Source organism: Saxophila tyrrhenica (genome assembly GCF_035928015.1).
Source record: "Saxophila tyrrhenica strain CCFEE 5935 chromosome Unknown scaffold_18, whole genome shotgun sequence".
Taxonomy (NCBI): domain Eukaryota; kingdom Fungi; phylum Ascomycota; class Dothideomycetes; order Mycosphaerellales; family Extremaceae; genus Saxophila; species Saxophila tyrrhenica.
The window spans coordinates 550,823-572,706 of record NW_027041750.1 but is presented as its reverse complement, the minus strand read 5'-3'; the positions used below and the strand labels follow the sequence as shown (position 1 = coordinate 572,706).

Sequence of the window (21,884 nt, the reverse complement as noted above, 5' to 3'; positions counted from 1 at the left end):
GGTCGAAGCTTGAGGACTTCAATGTCTCGAAGCCAACGACGACATCTTCTACCTTACCATTGCACATCGCCATTGTACGATCCCCATCATGCCTCCACGGATACGGCTCCAGACAAGCAGTCTCACACCATTAGTAACACCATCCACGGGCTACATCTGCCTCGCGTGCCGCCATGCCTCGCTCGCAACAGCCACCACACCCGCACCACCCCTCGAGCAGACGACGAGCAGCACACCTCCCATCCAGCGCTACCCACGCAACCAACCGCCCTCCCACAAACCCCCCGAGTTCCGCAAAACCCAGCTGCACCGACAGTACCAATCGCTCCTCCGCTCCGCCCCGCTCATGCTCATCTTCCAACACAACAACCTCAAGTCCACCGAATGGATGGCCCTGCGCCGCGAACTCGCCACCGCCCTGCGCAAGGTCGACGCCGATCTCGCTGCACAAGATAAACACGACCTCCTCGCCGCAGACGGGATCAAGCTGCAAGTCATCCAGACCGGCATCTTCGCCTCCGCCCTCCGCGTAGTCGAGTTCTGGAACCCGGACTTCTCTTCCTCCTCCAAACCCCACACCCCCATCCACCCCACCGACCCCAGCACACCAACCTCCGAGCCCATCATAACATCAACAGCACAAACGACAGACCCATCTTTCACCCACGGCCTCTCCGCCCACGCCGCCCTCACGGCAAAGAAATCCTCCCGCCGTTCGAAACACGGCCTCGAACCCCTCCTCTCCGGCCCCCTCGCCCTCCTCACTTTCCCCACCGTCACGCCCCAACACCTCAAAGCCGCGCTCTCCATCCTCTCCCCTTCCCCGCCCAACTTCCCCGCCCCGCGCCGGAAAGCGAACCCCTCGTATCACGAGCCGGCGGTGCAGAATGGGCTGCAGAAACTCCTGCTGCTCGCTGCGCGCGTGGAGGGGAAGGTATTTGATCAGGAGGGGACGAGATGGGTGGGTGGGATTGAAGGGGGGTTGGAGGGGTTGAGGGGGCAGTTGGTCGCGATGCTGTCCGGTGTTGGGGCGGGGGTGACGGGGACGTTGGAGGCGGCGGGGAGGAGTTTGTATGTTACTGTTGAGGGGAGGAGGGGGATGATGGAGGAGGAGGAGAAGGGGGGGAAGGAGGGGGAGCAGTGAGGTGAGGCTTGGTCGGAGGGTTGAGATGAGGAAGAGTTGTACAGTATATGTGGCATGATGGAGAAATGTACGCTGTAGAAGATGCTGAAAGCAGAGAAAGTACTGCATGTTATCATATACATATACACCCAGCCGTGAATCGCGGCGAAAGGATGAGCTGAATGCCATAATAGCCTGTTCCTCCATGCTATGCCCTCGCTGAATGCTTTTCCATATCAGGTTCCATCTCATACGCCGCAGCGCCTTACAGCTACACCCCATTAACAAAAGGAAGTCCTTCATCCGACGGTTCAATGCCTCTGCTGCGTCCGATCAAAACTCTCCAGCATACTCTGCGCCATATCCCGCTTCCGCCTCGCCGCCGCCTCAGTCATGTTCCCCTCAATCGCCTCATCACCCGCACTCAGCTGTGCCTGCATCTGTTCCCGACTCTGCTGCTGCCTCTCACTCCCGCTCTCGCCCTCAACCCCTTCACCCCCCGTCACCGCCTTCTGCGCCATACTCTGCGCCTGGCTCTTGCTGACGTTCCCATACACACTCATCGCCGTCGCGATCATGCTCCCGATATCCCCCACGTTCCCCGGCACCACCACGCTCGTGCCCTCCTTCGCCAGCTTCCCGAACGCATCCACGTACTTCTCCGCCACTGAGAGGGAGACAGCGCCCTGCGCGCTCTGCTTGCCCTCCTCGATCGCTCTCGCGACAGCATCGATCCCGTTCGCCGTCGCTGTCGCTTTCAGCAGTATCGCCTCCGCTTCACCAGACGCACTATTGATCTTCTCCGCTCTCACGGCCTCAGACGCCAGCACAACGCTCTGTTTCCGCCCCTCAGCAATATTGATCGCGCTCTGCCTCTGCCCCTCCGAATCGAGAATCTCCGCGCGCTTGCTGCGCTCAGCCGTAACCTGCCTGTGCATCGCCTCCACCACTGGCCCGGGCGCATGGATATCACGTATCTCGTACCGCAAGCACCTAATCCCCCAGTCCGCGGAGGCCTCGTTGATCGCCTGGGTGATGTTCGTGTTGAGCGCTTGACGCTCTTTCAGCACGTGGTCGAGCGTCAGTTGGCCGATCTCGCTGCGCATGGTCGTCTGCGCGAGCTGCGAGATGGCGTAGTCTGCGTCTTCCACTCCATAACTTGCTTTGTAAGGGTCGAAGACGCGCGTGTAGAGGACGCCGTCGAGTTCCAACGTCACGTTGTCGGCTGTGATGGCGCTTTGGGAGGGGATCTCCATGGCGTTTTCTTTTAAGCTCTTGACGTAGGCGATGCGGTCGATGACGGGAACGAGGATGGCGAGGCCGGGTTCCAGCACGCGGGAGAAGCGGCCCATGCGTTCCACGATCCAGGCGGTTTGCTGGGGGACGAATTTGACGATGGTGTTGGCGGGGAGGGAGGAGCGTTGGAAGTAGGTGTTGGGTGGGCCGCCGACGGTGGAGGAGGAGCGGAACATGCTCTCTGAGGGCGAGGGGAGGGCATGTTGGGGGGTGGAGGAGAAGGCGGCTTGTTGGGTGCTCTGAACGAGTGGGTAGCGAGACTTTTGGAGGGCGGCGAGGGCTCGTCGAGATGGGGCGCGGGTGGTGTGGGTGAGGGCGGACATGGTGGTTTCGAGCGCAGCTGGAGTCGGTGGCATCGTAAAGAGTGGTGCGCTCACGGAGGTGGAGAAGGTTGTGGTACTAGATGGAGTGGAAGTCGACTCTGGAGGCGATCTTGAAGTGGAAGCTTTGACGCTGCTGGCGGTCTTTCCCGTCTTCACAAGCTTTCAGCAGGATACCTTACGAACATCAACAGCACACAGAACGAAACGAGTGAAAAGGAGGTGTAGTGAAGACGTCATTGCCTCAACTATCAGCGCATGACAACGCAAGAGCTAAAGTACATAGTAGAGTGCAATACACCAGCACTGCACCCATTTGTCCTCCAGACTCAAGGTCGAAATCGAATGCTCCTCAAGAACATCCATGCATGCATGCAGTCATCTCTCGTCTCTCATGTGTCCCGTCACACCCTCCAAAGACCGTTCCATGTAACCATGTCCCAGCCTCCGTCGTAGAGCTTTAACACTCTACGAGCCGTAGGTGAACTTGACGTCCGCAGTCTGATCCACCAGCCCAACTTCCCCCAACAACGCGATGTGACCGACCTGCACACCGTTGACCGAGATGCGGCAGTCCGACAAGAGGGCGGGAAGAAGTCTGCAATGAGCGCAGATGCGACGGATGAGATCGTACACATTCATGGTCTTGCTGACCTGAATCTGCTTGGGCCCGTGGGCTTGCAGAGGATGGTTAGCTTGCAGTCGAAAGGAAAAGAGGGGGGCAAAACTCACGAGTGTCGACATTGACCAGGAAGTTGGGGTTGTCAGTTCCCATCGTCATGCGGTTCGTCTCTCCTGCGATGAGCGTGTCGAGCTTCCCCTGAACCCAGAGCAGATCCCCCTGCACCTTGCCTGCGTCGAGCCGCAACATCTCAGTCTTGTGCTCGAGCGCGATTATCTTCCTCTCCAGCCCTGCGATCTCAAGCTTGTACGGAGCCGCAACCTGCTCGACTTGCTCTGGACTCATGTGACGATGGATGCTGTCACCGTTGGAGGTGGTGACGTGAGGGTATGTGCCGGCTCCGTTGGTGGTGAAGGTCGGGGTGTTCTGGGTGTACACGGGAGCCTTTCCCTTCCTCTTCACCGTCTCGCCGTTCGTGGTAGCATGGTAGGCGGCCGGCTCAGACTCCTTGGGCTGGGTTGCAGCGTGCTGCTGGGGCTCGGCACCTTTGGCCTGAACGTGCTGAGTCTGAGAGACTGTGGCAGCATGCGCGGAGATGGCAGCATCGACATCGTTTGTGGTGGGCGGTGGTCGAGCGGATGAGGGTCTGGTGGCCGCGAGCGCTTCGAGCTGGGTGGGGATGGACGGCTTCTTGGAGGTGGGCGGCGAAGAAGTGTCGGTGGCAGGGACCTTGAACTCGTTCTTCTTGACTTCGACGGCTTGTGTAGAGCCAGAGTGTGAAGCCACAGCGTTGCCGTTGCTTGCCCCGGCCAGTGGCGTACTGATACGACCAGCTGCCTTGCCGTTCGACATAGCGTCCTTCGCGCGATCGCTCAAGATGTTGTTGATGCCTGCGACCTGGCGGGTAGTTCTGGCCTTGTCACCGTTGGCTAAAGAGTCCGTGCGATCCTCCTTGTGCTTCATGCTTAGGCCCTTGAACGCTTCTGTGGTCTCCTTGATCGCGGGATCCTCTTTCGGCTCTGCTGCCTTCGCTGTAGCGACTCTCGTGGTCTCCGACTGCGGGGCGGCTGAGGCAGCTGATTGCGGCTTGGGCTCGATCGGGTTGGCTGCGAAGTTCGACCAGGAAGAAACTGCTGAGCTCGGTGGTGCTACTCGTGGACGACCGTGCAGGAGTGAGCTTCCTGACGCAGTAGTCTCAGAGGCTTGAGCGTGACGATCTGAAGTGCTGCCGTAAGGACGGCGCTCACGCTCACCGGACCCAAAGCTAGTGGACGGAGCAACACGTGGGGATGCGGCAGGAGCTTGGAATGAGCCTGTCTGAGAGTAAGTGGTTGGCTCGTGGAGTCCTGTGGTATTGGAAGCTGTGAAGCCGTTGCCACGAGCAGCTGTGGGGCCGATGGGGGCGCGAAGGGCGGAAGTGCTGGCAGCAGAGGTAGGACGGGGCGGAGGCTGAGCACGGCCTGGACGTGACTTGCTTCCAGATGGAGTAGCCGTCGACTGGAAGTCACGCGCTGCCTAAGACGCATTAGCTTTGTCTTTCGTGACACGTGCCTTCACTTACTGCCATCTGTTGAGGAGTGAAGGTCGGCCAAGCACTTCCAAATGCAGTGTTGGTGTTGGTGTTGCCAGCGACTGCCGTGCCAGCAAGTGAGGAGCGCGTGAGTGATGGGCTGGTCATAGCAGAGCCGTTCAGTGAAGCTCCACGTGTCTCACCGAACGCCTTGTCAGTGTGAGTGCTTGTCGTAGCTAGGGAGGCGGCAGAAGGCGCAGGTGACGCAGCAGGCTTGACGTTTTCGTTGTTGTTGGCTGGCGATGCTGCAGATGACCTCGTAGCCGGCACAGAGTTGGTGTTCCACGTCCTAGCTGGCGCCGCCAAACCCATAGGTGGGGTGACAGGGCTGTGTGCTTTGTTGGTTCTCATCATCCCAGCCCCCATCTCCTTGAGCCTGGCTACCATGGCCGCTTGGTCCATGGTGGAGGTTAGGTGTGCTGTGTTCTGGACAATGTATGTCTGACAGTGCTGTGAAGACAAGTGCGTAGCGGTGAGGAAGAGGAGGTGGGGAGGGGGGCGAGGAAATTGTTGTGCCTCAAAAGCTCAAGTCCAAGCGCGAGATAACCTTGGCAATCTAGCTCGGAGTCCGGCAGAGGCGCCAGGTAGTCGTGGTGAGGAAGGTGCGACCGGCTGGTTGTGCTGGCGAGGAAGGTGTGATACACCACCTCGAGCCAGTTGAAAATGAATGTCTCGTGGTCACCAAGACACAGCAAAGGCTCCAGCCCCAAAGTGGAAGAGCAATGGCTCAGGGGGGAGCAGAGAGCCTAGCCATTGCACACAGCTACTGGCAATACCTGCTATTCTCACTTAGCCCAATGTTCGACACTGCTCGGTAGGTTTGCTACCTTACCTTTTCTCACTGCAGCAATGCCATCTCCTTTCGCGTTCCAGCAAGCAAATGCCAATAGCCAGCGGGGCACCAAACGCCTGTAAGAGAAGACCTACCTTCATCGACCACGATCATGGCCATAGTGGGCGAAACAGCATGGCAGCACAAGAGGCCAGGCTGCGGAGGGTGACAGCAATGATGACCTACCCTTCTCCGATCGCCATAGGCAATGGCGTGGCCGGTCTTGACCCGCAGTAGCTGCAATCGAGTGTGCAGGCGCAGTCCACCTGGCCTCAATGGACCCGAGAACGAGCCTGGACGGTCTCAGCATACCTACCCAAGCGTCCATCTATTGCGGAGACACGCCTGGGTATCAGCCTGCTGCGATGTGACAAAGGGCAAAGCAGATACAAGGGCAGCAGCAACCAATGTGTGACAGCAATGGCGGTTTTGGGACGAGCGCTCACCCCGGACAGTGAGGTCCCGTGGTGCGATCTCGAGATCATGGCCAGTCAGAGGGGCTCCGCGACAAGCCAAAGAAGGTCCACGTGTGCGCGGCAACGACACGAAGTGCAGATGACCAGCTGTCCTTGGTCCGATCGTGTCCTGGTTGGCCGGGGAGCGTATACAGTGCTTCCATCTGGTCTCCGTGGGCGTCCGTCAGCACGCCACGGGTACAGAGGCTACACTCGTAGGACTGTGATCTGGATGGCCTGCTGTCTTTGGTTGCGAGTGGCGGACGTCGAGTGTCACTGTTTCGGTTGCAACATTAAGGCGCCGCGGGACACCCAATGCATTGTCCTGCCGTTGCACCCGATCGCAGCAATCACTCGTCTCGACCATTAGACAGCGCATGATTTTGATACCGCGCCAGCTCTCAAAAAGTCTTAAGACGTAAGACCACGATGGACGCCGACAGGCGAGCACATGGGCAAGTGTCCTTCTGTGAGCACTCTCTCCAGTTGCGCCTGTTGTTCGTATGTGGCCTTTAGGGCATCTTTTACTTGGGTGGCCTCGACCTCGTGTCCTAATCCAGGCGCACCTACTGCTGTGGCAGATGCCGAAGCATCGATCGAAGACGGGGGTGGGCTCGTGACTATGCTGGCGCATCCCCTCGTTCAAGCGCGTGCTCTTGACAACGGATGGTCTGGCAGAGCGCTCAGACCCCTCAGAAGATGAGCGACCAGATCCTTTCGCAGGGAACGCTTCTTGCAGATGACCAAGAGCACCTCCCGGCAGCTACAAGTCAGTTGTAGAGACGGCCAGGCACGAAGTGAGGTTGAGCTCAAGCCAAGACCTCCATCTCTTCCCACTGATATGCTGATGCGCGGGAACTCTGCCTGACAACCTCGAGGTCGTCGAGGCAGACGGTGAAGCGTCTGCAAGCTGATGTCTCGGTCGCAGCACATGTATGGCTTGGTGGTGGTGGTGGTGGTGGGAGAGCGAAGAATGAGGTGTCCTCGAGTTCACTTTCCCACGCTTGGCCAAGCTGGTCCGGCCGCCAACGCTCTTCCTCCCCGAGGGCACCTGGTTTCTTACATTCTACAGTATCACGTTCCCATCAGTCTACTGCCTCCTTTCCCTTCCGGCTGCAGCTTGGGCAACGCAGCTGGTACCGACTGCATTGCTGATATCAGCCAGAGTTGTGCGCAGCTGGACGAACGAGCGGTGTTGAAGATGTTGGTTGCTTAAAGACATCGGTGCTCCTCCGCGATCTCATACCTCTACCAGTGCGGTCGTTGAAGTAAGTCTGAAGTTCGCAGAGGCGTCTTTACATCAGTACGAGCCTTCGGAAGCCACGTTCACCGCACTGACGAGGGAGCTTGCGTGTTCACAGCCAACTGCGCGTGCAGCTGATCGGCGGGCTATACAAAGGTAAGGGCATGCTCACATGAACATGAGCTTCTGCTCTTAGACAAACATCCTTGGAGTCGGCAGAGAGACCGGACGGTGCGTGATTATCACGGCAACGATGTTAGATGGCATCGTCATCCTGCAAGGACATCGGACACCTAGGAAACCGTATACACGCAAATTTTACTACACTTAATCATACACACTCGACTCAAACATCATCGATCGCGATCAACAAGAGACCCACTCCCCTCCCAGCTTGACACCCAATCCACTACACCCCCACAGTCGCCGTCCTCATCATGGCCTCAATCTTCGGCCCCTCCTCAAGACCCCTCGGCCCAACATCCTTCAACACCTTCAACTCCGCCTCGCTCTCGCCTCGATCAAGAGCAGCGCAAAGCTCTTCTGGGTCAAAGTCCGCGCCAAAGGCGTTCCTCGCGAACATCTCCGAGTCCATGAAAGCCGTCGCGTCGTCCGGGTTGTCGTAGTTGTCGACTTGGGCCTCGATCTGGTTGCCGTCGGGGTCTTGGTAGTACCTGTGAGCGCGTGTGAAGGTTAGCGATGCGGTTGGGTTGCGAGAAGTTGCAGAGGTGGTCCTACATGCTCGTGGTAGGTCCGTGATTCTACCACACCCCCATCAGCAGCTACAACATCCCCTTTGTCAATTGAAGAAGTCTACTCACAACACACCACCCCGGCCGAATTCCCAACGCCTTCCTTTGCCTATACGCCATACACAAATCCTTCAACGAGTCAAACGTAAACGCCACATGCAGCAGACCACAACTATTATGCTCCTTGTCCGTCGTGTTCGGAAACTGCACCAGCGCGATCCGGTGGTGTTCGTCGTCGTAGGTGATGAAGGCGATGAAGTCGTTGGCGTGCACGACGCGGCCGCCGAGGAAGTTGCAGTAGAATTGCTTCATGCGGTCCATTTGGTTGGTTTTGAAGACGATGTGGGCGAGTTTGGATGGGGGGAGGACGACGGGGGTGGACATGATGGAGGTAGGTTGATGTTATTGGGATTACTAGGGTCAATCGATTGAATCTTTCTGTTTGGATAATACAGTGGACAATGCAGAGGTGTGAAATGCTTACAGGCAACTGGTGTTGATATATTTTCTGTTCAGCTTGAGAAGACGCTCACTTTCCGCACCTTTGTTCAGGCTTTGGTAAGCTACATAAATAAATGTATCAGAACGGAGTACCATCGCTATTCGCGTTCATTCCCTTCTCGCTCTTGAGAACCCCATGCGTTTCCCATCGTCCACCAAAAGTCTGGAACTCTGGACAGCCCCGCAAGCCGACGACCGACCGCATGGGGTCGGAGAAGGTAGCTGCTGACTGCTGACTGTGCTAGTGATTCTACTTCGGGACCGAAGCTGGTGACCTTCAGCTCGGCCTCGCCTGTAGTGGCCAGCGAGACATTTTGTATGATCGAAGTGGACCTGCTGAACACTTCACCTTCATATTCTTACGGCACCGACATGGGCTGCATCGCCATGGCAGATCGTACCAGTGCCCCCGAAGACTCCTCTAGCAGTATACCGACAGCATAGACGACAATCAAATTACGGCTGCAGCTGCTGAAGAGTCCAGTCAATAGCTCTCGCGACCTCTTCCGTCTGCCACACCTCATCATGTTCACCATGTACCTCGAACGTCTTGACTTGTCGTCGCTCTGATCTGTTCCAGTCCTGAGCTTCGAGAACATCTTTCATCGAGGAAGCCTGCTCTGGTTCGACCAGAGAATCATCCGCTGAATGTGCGAGGACGACCAGCTCACCATCTGGCCAACTCTCTTCGTAGTCACCATTTGTGGGACTTGCAGCGTCCCATCCAGACGGTCCAAAAGCGTTGTGGACAAAGTCTTTGTAGATGGGCTGGTCCTCATGATTGCGAACGAAGGCCGGCATATCGTAGATTCCTTCCACCCCGAGGATGGCTTTAGGAGGCACCACATTCAGTTCCAGCGCAAACGTAGACTCGTATTGCGATCCCCAGTACCGCTTCATCGCAGCCTGCATGGCCAATGTGGCTCCGCACGAATGGCCAACGAGCACATATCGATCCTCGAAGTGGTGTTTCTCCTGAAGAGACAGGATCGCTGCTAATACGTCGTTGATGTGGTCTGGGTGTGTGGCGTTCCTCGCCGGGTCTGAAGGGTCCGAAGGATCAGTTGGATGAGATGGATATGGAGACAGCCTGTAATTGATGGACGCGTATCCTGCTATCTGGTCGGCCACTCCTGATTTCGATAGCTTGTCGAGAGTCGGAGTGAAGGAAGTAGCTGAGATTGCTGGGTCTCGCCATGCTCCGCCGTGGATGTATATTACCCAGAGTCGATTTGAGTCTTCCGATGATGATGCACGGGGAAGCCAGATGTCCACGGTATCGAGTGTTGAGTCGTCTGAATATGGTTCTGTGGAGTGTTTTGGCCAGCTGTCGGAAGCGGCCATCTTGCTTTCGGTGGTTTATATGGCGTCCCACAAGTCTAGTCTCGAATGTCCGCTCTCACCTACACTTTTCTATCACATGAAGAGAGTTATCGGAGAATATCAAAGGAATTGGCTTTGCGGCACTCGTGGCGTCCCTAGTCTCCGCAGCCTTCCAGCCTTCCACCGCTCCGGGTCTACCTCACCACTTGGTATCTTGTTCCCAAGCCCTTCAAGATCTCCGCTGGAGTAGGGTGCTGCCTCCCAGCCACCGTAGCACATGCTGCCTCCTGAAACCTCGGGGGAAAGACTTTCTTGATCGCGTTGGGCCGCACGCAACACAAGCTTTGCGTCATTAGCGTGGTGAAGGTGGGCTGGAGACGCCAGCACAGCCAGCACTGCACACTCGACTCTTCTTCTTTTCTTTGCATGCCATCAACCACCCATCAACCTGAGGTCACACCCGAGAACACCAACCGGCGATCAACCACTGTTCGCACTCGCCTGTCCCATCAGACTTTCACCGGAGCCCATCACAAGCTTTTCAGGCGCGCGACGCTCCGGAAGGTGCCCACTTCGCCCCACCACCACCTTCTTCACACCCGACACCTGACCGGAAACACCACAATACACCAACCCCGTCGGCGTCGACAACCTACTACACCCAGTCTATTCGAATAGCACACCTCGTCCGTCCATTCTGCTCCACTCCACCACCCCACTCCCGACCCCACTCGCCGAGTGAGTGCCGTCGCAATGTCGTACTACGACGACGATGAGCCCCGCCGCTACCGCAACGTCCAAACCCGCCCTCGAGGCCGCGACGAGCCTGATTTCGTGAGAGAGGAGACCTACATTGAGCGAGGAAAGGGACCGCCGCCACGTGATCTGGTATACCGCGGGCGCGAAGACAGCATTGAAGACATCCCGCGCGACTTCCCACCTCCAGGTGGCCGCGATCGTGGGTACGGTCGCTCGACGAGCTACAGGGACAACTATGACGATTACGGTCCGCCCAGGCGAGCTCGAAGCGCAGCAGGAAGAAGACGCGACTACGACGATGACGACCGCTACACAGACTATGGCGCCGCTGGTGCTGGTGCCGCAGGCGGCTATGCAGCTGGACGCGGCGGTGGTCGTGATCGAAGACGTCGTCGGGACAGAGACTATGACTCAGAATACTCCAGCTCTCGCTCTCCACCTCGCAGCGCCCGCAGTGGACGCAGTTCCCGCCGCCCTGAGCGTCGCAAGTCCGGCGTCGAAGAAGTTTTGGGCGGTCTAGGCTTGGGCGGCATTGCAGGAGCACTCACCGGCAAGAAAGACAAAGACCGCGACAGGTCCGACTCTCGTTCTCGCAGTGTCAGATCTGGTCGTTCGCGCTCGCGTGCTGCATCTCGCAAGCGCTACTCTTCCAGCTCAAGCTCTTCCCGCAGTCGTTCGCGCGGCGGCAACGAGAAGAAGTGGGCTCAGGCGGCGCAGGCAGCTCTTGTTGCTGGCGCAATCACTGCTTTCACTTCTCGCAAGGAGCCTGGGCCATGGACTGGCGACAAAGGCAAGCGCATCGCCACAGCCGCCATCAGTGCTGGTGGAATCGATGGCTTGCTCGACCGCAATCCCAACGAAAAGACCAAGCGTCATCTCGCAGAAGCTGTGCTCGGCGGTCTGGCTACCAATCGACTCGCCAACGGCGCTCCAGGTAGATCAAGGTCACGTGGTCGCGATTCTAGCATCTCTTCCGGTAGTCGGCCTCCTCCTCGCTCTCGCAGTCGTAGCATCATCGACAAGTTCAGGGGTCGCTCGCAGTCTCGCGGACGTCAGGGTGAAGAAGAAAACGGTGGAGGCGCCGGCGCTTTGAAGGGCCTTGCAGCAGGTGGCGCACTGGCGGCTGCGGGCAAAGCAATCTACGACCGGGTGCGCTCCAAATCACGTAAGAGAGACGACTCACGCTCCAGAGACTCATCCGCAGATTCGTACGTTCCCTCGCGCAATCGCCGTCGTGACAAGCGTCGCTCACCACGTTCAGATATGGAAGCTACCCGGAGTCAAGGCGGGAGCGAGCGAGGTCGCGATCGCGATCTCGGGTCTCGCGATACTAATGGCAACAATGGCGCCCTTGTGGGTGCGGGTGCTGGTGCTGGGGCAGGCGCCGGTGCCCTGGCCGCTTCCGGAGGTGGCGAAGGCAACAACAAGAATGCTTACGATGAAAATGCGGACAACAGCAGTAGTACTACTGAGATTGAAGCGAAGCGGAAGAAGATGCGTGGGAAAGAGCTGTTGACGGCGGGTCTGGCTACTATTGCTACCATTCACGCCGCCCACGGTGTCTACTCGAGCATGGAGGCTCACGAGAGTCGACACAAGATGGTGGCGGAGGGTACAATGACACCTGAGGAGGCTCGGAAGAAGCAGACCAAGGCTTGGGTGCAAGATGCGGCCGCTGTCGGTATCGCTGCATTGGGTATCAAGGGTGCTTTCTCCGAGTGGAAGGAAATGAACGAGCACAGGTATGAGTGTCCCTACTGATCATTCTTAGACCGTGGCTGACTGATATGTACAGAAACGAAATACACGAAATCGAAAAGCGGAAGCGGATGAAGCGCAAGAAGCAGGAGCAGCGCAACAAGCAAGAAGAAAGGGAGAGGCAAGATCGCATGATCCAAGCCATGCAAAACCCGCAATATCAGATGATGCAGCAGGGCGGCATGATGCCTATGTACAACATGCCGCAGCAGGGCTACCAGCAAGGCTACCAACCTGGCTACCAACCCGGCTACGGCAGCCAGAGCGGACGCCGTCAACAAGCACCTGAAGCCGATCAAAGCGGCAATCCTTATGCATCGAGAGATGGCGGTGGGCGAGACAGGTACTAGGAGTCGCCGAATCGACACCACCACCATCATCGACATCATGAGCCCAACGACGATCTCAACGGCAGCCATGACCGTGCGCACGAACACCACGTCTCGGATCCTTCGGACTTCTTCTAGCGGCGGAACTCGCAGCAAGGCGCTCAGCGGCATCACGAAAACCACTATCACCACGGCAAAGGCCATCGTCTTGCACACGACCTGGGCGAGTAGGATCCCTTCGGCACGCCGCATCGATGAGGCCTGCATCACTTCTTTTGCACGATACCCCCAGCATCGACTATACTTGCACTGCCCGTTTCTTTCAGTATGGCGTTTGTTTTATCATCAACACATTTCACGACGGCATGAGTAGATTTTTCTGGATGGCCTTTGGAAGGCTTGGAGAGGAAGAGGGAGGCGGGATGGGGGAGGGGCGGATGTTGATGGAACGGCATGAATTGTGTGCGGCATGCTTACGACTCTAACGGCTTTGACGAATATGGGTAGATAGCATGCTCGAGGCACATGACTCTGGCGTTCGTGGTGGGTTCTTATTAGACACATGACTTTTATCCTGTGGTTCCGATCCTCAAGCTCTTTTGTTTCAAACCTCGACGCTTGCTCTGAAGGCCTTGTTGATGAGCAGACGAATGCCCATGATGACCTTTTTCTCGAAAACATGATGGGTCGAACAGAAAGTGAAGTCAAGATTGGCAATTGCAAAAGCCTTCCTGTTTGCGGGCAACTTCACAACCTCACTTCCAACAAAACCTCTCGATACACAGCCTCATCCTCCTCCCACAACCCCCCAACATCAAAATGGCCCAACCACCCACAATAGACCATCTCCTCAATCTCGTCCCCGACTCCCCCTCCACAGTCCTCTCACACCTCCGCACCCATCCCGGTCTCGCATCAAAACAGGACGGACATGGCTACTCACTGCTCCACGCAGCAACCTCATACAACCACGTCGACCAGCTGAAAGCTCTAGTCCGGGAGTTCAATTTGGACATCAACCTCAAAGACGAAGACGGCGAGACTTGTCTCTTCAACGCCGAGACCGTGGAAGTGGCGAAAGAACTTCTCGAGCTGGGCGTGGACGCTACCGCGAAGAACGACGACGGATTGACCGCGGCGGAGAAATTGGCGGATGAGGATGAAGCGCCGGATGTTGCTGCGTACCTTAACTCACTTCACCCAGCCGACTCTACTGGCCCAGCCGCCCAAGGCGATGCTGCGACAGACGGCGATAGTGAGGATGTGCACCCGCCTCCCCCATTGCCGAATGGGATTCAGGTCAATCTAGGCACCATGCACGAGAACGACGCAGGAGGTGAGCCGGACCCGGCTTTTCGGAGACGGATTGAGGAATTGGCGGCACGGCAGGATTTCGAAGGGAGTGAGGGACAGAGGGAGTTGAGGGGGTTGGTGCAGGAGGCGGTGGAGGGAATGGAGATTGAGGGGGGTAGAGGGGCGGGGAGTAGGAGGAGGTTGGGTTGAGGAGGGGAGGGGACGAGGGCATGGGATGGGATGGGATGGGACTGGGTTGATGGGGTAGCGAGTGCGTTTGATGGTATAGGGTTGGTTCTCAAGCTTCACGTTGGGGTGCCCGGGTGTGGAGAAGGCGTCAAAGAACCCAGCCGCTGGTATAGAAGAACACACTGTTTGCTGAAGCCTTTTACAGTGCCGACCCGCTCTTCGACTTTCAGGAGATCACAGCCCTGGAACAGTTCGACATAAACGCAATGCCTGAAAGCGTGCTTCAAGCATATCGGGGAGTATCACGATGCTCATGGTACTCTCACACATAGACGCCCACGCCAGTTCTATCAAGCACCAAGGTGTTGGCTGCTTTGTTACTCTTCTCCCAACATCATCCAACCTCGTCGTCGCAAGCAGTTCAAGCAATGCACAAGCGACAGGCTTCATGACTCGCCCAAATACACTCAATCTCGACGTCAACGCTCACTGTCTTCGCTCATATACCGCCTGTTCCCCCTTGAACAACCAGGAAACCAATGCTCATAGACCCGCAGGCTCCAGAAATTTGCCGGCCATGAATACCATGGAGAACCTTGTCGAGTTGTCGTCGTCGATGGGTCTGCTGCCGGCCTCGCTTCGGACATGCAGTCTCGGGCGTCATTGTACCGAACTACGAAGCCACCAAGACGTGGAGGCCAAGAAACCATGCTCGATCAGCCTACTGCTCCGTGTTTCTACCCCGCGATATACGCTTGGGAAGGTAGGGGTCTGATCATTACGACACGAAGATTGGCCACGACGGCATTGATACCGAGGCCGCTCGAAGACCGTCGCTCCCCGTATGAACAACCTTGACAACGTGCGGCCACCATGTGTGGGGGTCCGTGGCGACTGGCATGACCTGGTAGGCTAACAACGGTGCATCATAAGGCGGACGGAGTCAATCGCTTAAAGCTTTTCCCTACCCCAAATCTCACCTTCCTGTCTATCATCTGTTGTCACACTCTTCCCGGTCCATCTACACCACGGCGCCACGATGGGTTTCATGCAGAAGTATGGGCTGCGGCACCGCGATGATCAACGGACGAAAGCTGCGGAGCTCAGTCTTCGCGCCTCGCTCTATCCATTGTGCTTGGTCACTATCCTGTTCTTCCTTTGGGTACGCGGCGAATCTGTCGGACGCATTTCTCCTATGCTGACTTCAGTCTACAGGGCTTTTCCTACGGCCTCCTCGACACGCTGAACAAGCACTTCCAGGAGGCGCTCGGAATCGACAAGGCAAGGTCAGCTGGACTACAAGCAGCTTACTTTGGAGCCTATCCTCTGGCGAGTCTGGGACATGCTAACTGGATTCTCCGCCACTTTGGATACAAGCTGGTATTCATCTGGGGACTGAGTCTATACGCTCTTGGTGCCCTCATCGCCTGGCCTTGCCTCCTCCACCACAGCTTCGGCGGCTTCTGCGCTGCCATCTTCATCATTGGCAATGGCCTTGGATCGCTGGAGACTGCGGCAAACCCTTACATTACCGTCTGCGGGCCTCCGAAGTACTCTGAGATGCGTATCAATCTCTCCCAAGCATTCAACGGGATCGGAACAGTCGTAGCTCCTGTAATGGGGTCATACGTCATCTTCGTCGACATCGGCGAGTCTGATCAGGCGCTGCGCAACGTGCAATGGATCTATCTGGCCATTGCTTGCTTTTGCATCTTGCTCGCCATCACCTTCTTGTTGTATGTCTTCGCATTGGACGAGTACTCTCAAGCTCACGCAACTAACTAACCGACTTTCAACAGCTCCCCCATCCCTGAAATCACAGACGCCGACATGGCCTTCCAAGCAGAAGAAACCCATGCCAACACCGCCATCGAGCCCTTCTGGAAACAATACCGTCTCTTCCACGCCACCTTCGCGCAATTCTGCTACACCGGAGCCCAAGTAGCCATCGCGGGCTACTTCATCAACTACGTTACCGAAACCCGCGCCAACACCGACAGCCCCCTGGCAGCACGCTTCCTGGCTGGAGCACAAGGCGGTTTTGCTCTCGGTCGCTTCGTCGGTGTGGGTTTGATGAAGTTTGTCCGGCCTCGATACGTCTTTTTGCTGTACATGACGCTTTGCATTGTGTTTATTGCACCCAGCATTACACAGAGCGGCAACACTGGCATGGCTATGCTGTACCTGACGTTGTTCTTTGAGTCGATCATTTTCCCAACGATCGTTGCATTGGGTATGCGTGGGCTTGGGAAATACTCGAAGCGCGGATCTGGATTCATCGTTGGTGGTGTCTGTGGTGGAGCTGTTGTGTAAGTTGAGCTGGTCCAAGATGCTCCGGCAAATCGCTAACCTCTCATCACTTAGGCCACCAATTCTGGGAGCCGTAGCAGACGCGCGCAGCACCCAGCTCGCCATGGTCGTGCCAATGTGCTTCTTCATCCTCGCCTGGACTTACACTTTGGCGGTCAACTTCGTCCCGGCATACCGTATCCCGGCTGACAAGTTCTCCACGACGAAAGTTGGTATTGAGAACTTGGGCCCTGCAGATGAGGAGAGCGAGGGTGACAGCCCGATGCGGGTTGCTGAGAAGAAGGAGTTGGAGCATGAGAAGCTGGAACACACGCCAGAGGTCAAATGAGATGATTGCTTCGTCGTTTCGACATTGGACGGAGCGCGACTTGGATAGATGATTCACATATCTGCGGTGTTAGCAACACGAATTCTGATCAATGGCACCCATTCCAAGCATGCGTTACGTTACGTCGTCGAACAAAACGCGTTGAGATAACGAACGAGCTCTTAATAGGCAACGTTCTGATTGAAGTCGTATCTACGTTGGTTGTAGTACCAGCTTGCTGCCAGCCTTCATGGCCAGTCGAATGCAATCCTCAGCCATAGCTGCCGTGTGCACTCATTGCCTTTGCACTCCCATGGTCATATCCTAGACCTGCGAGTCCTTCTTCGCAAACGTCCTCGCCAACGCCTCTATGCTGTCCGCGATCCTGTTGAAATCATCCTTCTGCTCAGGCGCAATCTCAGAGACCTCGTTGCCGGTTGGGTCGTCGTCCTGGTCTGTATGCACACCGTCAGCAAGAATCCCAGACTATATCCCACTGCATGTGTGCTGGGGTATACTGACTGCTCCACTGAAGATCAAAGGTGTTGAAGTCGACCCTGGTGTCCCTCCCGTACACGTCTTTCGAAGGGTGGCTTGGGAAGCCGCGGAGGGTGGAGATGAGGTCCATGAGCTCTTGTACGTCGTCCCTGTAATTGGCCATGGTCAGGATCCACTGCACGTATAGATGTTTAGTGGAAGAGAACGTACTTTGGCATGTCGCCGGTCTTCTCGGAGGACTTGGAGTTGCCGGTGTACTGTGACGAGCGCACCGAGGCTGGACGGTTCAGCTCTCCGATCACTTCAATCATGTGCTCTGGGTCGCCTTTGGCATTGTTAGCTTGTGAAGGCGTTGGAACGAGCATCGATCGGTCATACCATTGAAGGGCTTGGTCAGAACGACCTGGAACTCTCCCGAGGGCGGTGGTGCGACTTGACGAGGCATCGTAGATAGGATGTGTTGTGTTGTTCTGTGTCGTTGTTTGGAGTGTTTAATGTAGAGGTGTTGTTGGGTGATGTTGTAAGAAAATGCTCGTGTGTTTGTTCGATGCAGGTACTGGATTCAAGACGCTTGATGTCATCATGACCGAAGTCAAATATGGTGGAGGACCACGTGAGGACCGCTTTCATATTCACTTGAGCGGCATCCTAGCGAAAGGCACATGGAGAAGTCGATGGGTTCGTAATGGTCCTTCTGTTGGGAGACGCTCCCTCCTTCAATATACATAGATCTGTCTAATGCTGAATAGCAACACCACTCTGGCCCGCCTGCGCACTGATCCTCTTCTTATACTCCTTCACGGTCCCATCAAAGTGCTCAACGGTCCCCTGATCGCAAATCCACAAACTCTTACAAACCTTCTCCAACATCGTAACGTCGTGGCTGACCATGACGACACCGCCTTCGAACTGGTTCAGAGCAATACTCAGCGCATCCATAGCCTCGATATCCAAGTGATTGGACGGCTCGTCGAGCACGAGAATGTGTGGGTTGGTGAGACCAAGACAGGCGAAGGCGACACGAGACTTCTGACCTCCTGAAAGCAAAGCCATCTTCTGCAGACCTGTCATGCCCGTGATGCCGAATGCGCCGAGATGCCTGCGGTACTCTTCGTCTGACTTCCCGGGGTACTTAGCCGCCATGAAGCTGACGGCGCTGGCGTTCATGTCCAGTGCGTCGATGTGGTGTTGCGCGAAGAAGCCGATGCGTAGCCGTGGGTTTGCTGAAATCAGACCTTGCGTAGGCGATAGTGATGCAATAAGCAGCTTCAGTGCTGTGGTTTTGCCGGCACCGTTGGGACCAATGATGCCGATGCGAGAGTCGAGCTGCACATCCAGATCGACGTGCTTCAGGAGAGGCTTGTCTGGTGTGTAGCCGAAGCTGACATTAGTCATCTGGATGATAGGAGGCGACAGTTTTTCGACTTCTGGGAACTTGAAGTGCACGACGTATTCGCTTTCTGGTGCCTCGAGTACGGGCATCTTCTCCAGCTTCTTGATTCTCGACTGAGCTTCCGAAGATTTGGCAGCGTTGTACCGGAACTTGTCGATAAATGTCTGTAGATGAGCTCGTTGCACCATCTGATTCTCGTACTCTCGCTTGGCGGTCTTTCGTCGTTCCTCTTTGGTGGCGTAGAACGAATCGAAGTTGGCTCCCTTATAGTAGTCCAGGCGCTCAGAGTGCTGATGCATGATGTCTGTCGCCACTTCGTTGAGGAAGGCTCTGTCGTGAGAGACGACAAGGACGGTGCTTGGGTATGTCTGGAGGTAGTCCGAAAGGAAGGTAATCGAAGGCACGTCCAACATGTTCGACGGTTCGTCAAGAAGCAGCAAGTCAGGCTCACAGAACAGTGCTCTCGCCAGAGCGAGACGCATACGCCACCCACCAGAGAACGTTTTGGTGGCGAACTGCTGTCGCTCATGTGAGAAACCAAGACCAGCCAGAATGGAGGCTGCTCTCGACTCTGCCTTGTCGGAGTCCATCTCGGCGAGTTTGTTCTGAATGTCGCTGAGTGTGATGTCGAGACCCTCCCGCTGCTTGTCAAGCCTGGCCGCATCTGCTGATGTGTCTGCCATGGTGGAGCGCTCCTTTTCGAGGTCGGCAAGCTCTTTGGTAATCTTTTCTTGTTCCTTGAGCAGATGCTTCCGCCACACATCGGCGTCGAGCACTGCTTGCAGAGCCGGCGTGTCATCACCAGTGATCTCTTGCTCGACGTGAAGAATCGAGATGTGAGTAGGAATCGCCACCTCTCGCCGACTGAGGGCTCTTAGAAGTGTCGATTTACCGATACCGTTCTGACCGACTAAGCCATACCTCCGGCCATATGCTAAAGTGAGGTTGGTGTCTGACAAGATCCGCTTGCCGCCGATGGAGATATCAATGCCATCGACCTTGATGTCTTTACTCTTCGACTGTGCGTCTGCTCCAAGTTGCAGAGGGTTCACAGCCATGAAGAACTCCTCGTACGACTGCTGCTCATCTGTCTGGTCCAGCAGTCGTGACGCCTCATACTCTACAGTCTTGAAGACTTTCTTGTCTTGCTTGGCTCGAAGCTTTCTTTCAGCCTTCTCAAGCTTCTTCTTGTCGACGCGGGATTCCACCTTGCGAGAGTTTGCTGCCTCCAAATCCACAGAGGCTCCGGCAAGACCCAGCGTAGTCGAGACATTCCGTTGCGAGCCTACCTGGATGGTCTGGTCCAGCTTCTTCGCAGACGGAGCCTGCTGCCTTCGCTCGCCATCTACGCCTCGCTCATCGTTCAGCTTGGAGATGAACTTCTCCACGAGATTCTGTACCGTGACTTCATTCTCGCTGGACAGATCTCCTGATGCTGAAAGGAGCAGCTGTACTATGACCGAAGCCGCATCGGCTAACGGGTCGCCTTCACTGCTGAACTGCTGTGCGGCATGGTTCAGATATCCTGCGGCGTAATCCACAATCACCTCATCCGCGTTGGGAAGCTGGGCTCGAATTTCAGCCTGCATCGTTGCTCAGGGCCCCGTTAGCTGGACTCGTCAGCTGCGTCGGGTTGATGGTGCCGATGTATGTACTGGGGCCAGTCCTGGAGGAAACGCCACCCGTTGCGGAAATGGCGAGAAGTGCTCAAATTCGCCGAGCAACTGCCCGAACTGAGTTGCCGTGCGTAAGTGGTCCGTCAGACGGCCAGACTGGACTGAGATGGTGAGGAGAGTGGTGAAGAGTATGCGCGGCGATAGGACAGCGTGAGAGTGCTGAAGATGAGGAATTATTCATGTCGTCCAAGCACGTCGACGAATCACAGGCTGGAGAAGGCTCGCTTTTCTCAGGCCAGCCGCAGCAAGCAGTAAGATGGTGGAGATGTCCGGCTGAAGAGGGGCTCCATAACGTTCGATCTCCAGCATACACGACTACTGTGGAGATGCGATGCGCATATCATATCCAATAGACATCACTTGTTAATGCGAGAGCAAAAGTACATACAGTATGCTAAAGTATCACGTGATACTCGCATTCACCACGACTTTTTCACTACCTCGCGTCTGGGCGACCACGCGCCTGGCCCGCTCCAAATAAAAGTGTTTCAGATCTCCGCTTCCTCCACGGCTCGCGTATTCGCAAGCTTCCCCTCGTGGCAGCGCCGAAACACGTCCTATCCAGGCCCATTCTGCCCACCGCGTGCCGACTATTTCCATCTTGAGTCTCACCGGCCGTATCTCCGTAGGAGACCCAGTCATCCTCATTTTCCCAGGCGTAACGTCTCGTCGGTGAGTGCAAGATCCGAAATAGATCTAGCTGCTAGCAATGTGGAGGCAGATCCTAAGCAAGGGTCCCCGGACGATAACACCAATTTTGCTTTATTGCGTAACCGATGGATGCGGTCTCGGTGGCACGCAAATTCTCCCTTGCATCGCCGGCCACGACGTCGACAGCTGCACGATGCACTCGTCCTCTGGGAACGACAACATGAGTGACAGCAGAAGCCATTGTCCAGCTCCAGCGTCTCCGCCGACTATGCCACACGATGGGTGGAGCAGTGAGGATCAAGCGACGGCGCGCGGATGACGGACATGCAGGAGCCACAGCTTGGCTGGCCAGGAATCCGGTAACGAACAGTGGTTTAAGGTTGGACGATCTTTCGTAGGTCCCGCAGTGCGTTCTCTCCTTCTGCAATGGGCGCCAAAAACGATCGATTCCATCGAAGATTGTCGGTGCGATATGCCTCGAGCAGAGCAGAGACGAGAGGAGGGGCCTGAAGGCGGCTATTTAAGATCCTTGATCGTTAACAGCCACAGGAAAATGTATGGTCATTCCTGGCCGCCCCGCGGGTACACAGGGGTATCTTGTTATGCACAAGGCTCTAGTCGATCTCGTGTTGTCCAGTGACGAACGCTGTTCGTCCACGGAATGGCGGATCGAAGGAAGAGAGC

General features: G+C 56.3%; 11 protein-coding genes across 11 annotated transcripts; 4 read left to right on the top strand and 7 right to left on the bottom strand.

The window, feature by feature from the left end:
• Positions 1–88: 88 nt before the first annotated feature.
• On the top strand, positions 89–1,144 carry LTR77_009653 (uncharacterized protein; the record flags this gene model as incomplete). The annotated part of the gene is made up of 1 exon (XM_064806879.1): positions 89–1,144. The coding sequence occupies one exon, from the start codon at positions 89–91 to the stop codon at positions 1,142–1,144; it is 1,056 nt and encodes a 351-aa protein (XP_064655184.1).
• Positions 1,145–1,434: 290 nt separating this feature from the next.
• Positions 1,435–2,742, bottom strand: SLP2 (Synaptotagmin-like protein 2; the record flags this gene model as incomplete). Its single annotated transcript, XM_064806878.1, has 1 exon — positions 1,435–2,742. One exon carries the CDS (start codon positions 2,740–2,742, stop codon positions 1,435–1,437), a length of 1,308 nt encoding a protein of 435 aa, XP_064655183.1.
• A 465-nt stretch (positions 2,743–3,207) lies between these two features.
• On the bottom strand, positions 3,208–5,333 carry LTR77_009651 (uncharacterized protein; the record flags this gene model as incomplete). The annotated part of the gene is made up of 3 exons (XM_064806877.1): positions 3,208–3,416; positions 3,472–4,876; positions 4,923–5,333. The coding sequence occupies 3 exons, from the start codon at positions 5,331–5,333 to the stop codon at positions 3,208–3,210; spliced, it is 2,025 nt and encodes a 674-aa protein (XP_064655182.1).
• Positions 5,334–7,870: 2,537 nt separating this feature from the next.
• LTR77_009650 (uncharacterized protein) lies at positions 7,871–8,597 on the bottom strand (the record flags this gene model as incomplete). The annotated part of the gene is made up of 2 exons (XM_064806876.1): positions 7,871–8,135; positions 8,290–8,597. 2 exons carry the CDS (start codon positions 8,595–8,597, stop codon positions 7,871–7,873), a joined length of 573 nt encoding a protein of 190 aa, XP_064655181.1.
• Positions 8,598–8,812: 215 nt separating this feature from the next.
• On the bottom strand, positions 8,813–10,058 carry LTR77_009649 (uncharacterized protein; the record flags this gene model as incomplete). The annotated part of the gene is made up of 2 exons (XM_064806875.1): positions 8,813–9,047; positions 9,175–10,058. The coding sequence occupies 2 exons, from the start codon at positions 10,056–10,058 to the stop codon at positions 8,813–8,815; spliced, it is 1,119 nt and encodes a 372-aa protein (XP_064655180.1).
• Positions 10,059–10,790: 732 nt separating this feature from the next.
• LTR77_009648 (uncharacterized protein) lies at positions 10,791–12,904 on the top strand (the record flags this gene model as incomplete). The annotated part of the gene is made up of 2 exons (XM_064806874.1): positions 10,791–12,538; positions 12,592–12,904. The coding sequence occupies 2 exons, from the start codon at positions 10,791–10,793 to the stop codon at positions 12,902–12,904; spliced, it is 2,061 nt and encodes a 686-aa protein (XP_064655179.1).
• Positions 12,905–13,702: 798 nt separating this feature from the next.
• On the top strand, positions 13,703–14,386 carry LTR77_009647 (uncharacterized protein; the record flags this gene model as incomplete). Its single annotated transcript, XM_064806873.1, has 1 exon — positions 13,703–14,386. The coding sequence occupies one exon, from the start codon at positions 13,703–13,705 to the stop codon at positions 14,384–14,386; it is 684 nt and encodes a 227-aa protein (XP_064655178.1).
• Positions 14,387–15,404: 1,018 nt separating this feature from the next.
• On the top strand, positions 15,405–17,003 carry LTR77_009646 (uncharacterized protein; the record flags this gene model as incomplete). Its single annotated transcript, XM_064806872.1, has 4 exons — positions 15,405–15,527; positions 15,581–16,101; positions 16,165–16,674; positions 16,730–17,003. 4 exons carry the CDS (start codon positions 15,405–15,407, stop codon positions 17,001–17,003), a joined length of 1,428 nt encoding a protein of 475 aa, XP_064655177.1.
• A 303-nt stretch (positions 17,004–17,306) lies between these two features.
• LTR77_009645 (uncharacterized protein) lies at positions 17,307–17,643 on the bottom strand (the record flags this gene model as incomplete). Its single annotated transcript, XM_064806871.1, has 2 exons — positions 17,307–17,437; positions 17,505–17,643. The coding sequence occupies 2 exons, from the start codon at positions 17,641–17,643 to the stop codon at positions 17,307–17,309; spliced, it is 270 nt and encodes an 89-aa protein (XP_064655176.1).
• Positions 17,644–17,671: 28 nt separating this feature from the next.
• Positions 17,672–17,925, bottom strand: LTR77_009644 (uncharacterized protein; the record flags this gene model as incomplete). Its single annotated transcript, XM_064806870.1, has 2 exons — positions 17,672–17,820; positions 17,859–17,925. 2 exons carry the CDS (start codon positions 17,923–17,925, stop codon positions 17,672–17,674), a joined length of 216 nt encoding a protein of 71 aa, XP_064655175.1.
• A 290-nt stretch (positions 17,926–18,215) lies between these two features.
• Positions 18,216–20,462, bottom strand: GCN20_2 (ATP-binding cassette, regulator of translational elongation; the record flags this gene model as incomplete). The annotated part of the gene is made up of 1 exon (XM_064806869.1): positions 18,216–20,462. The coding sequence occupies one exon, from the start codon at positions 20,460–20,462 to the stop codon at positions 18,216–18,218; it is 2,247 nt and encodes a 748-aa protein (XP_064655174.1).
• Positions 20,463–21,884: the final 1,422 nt, after the last annotated feature.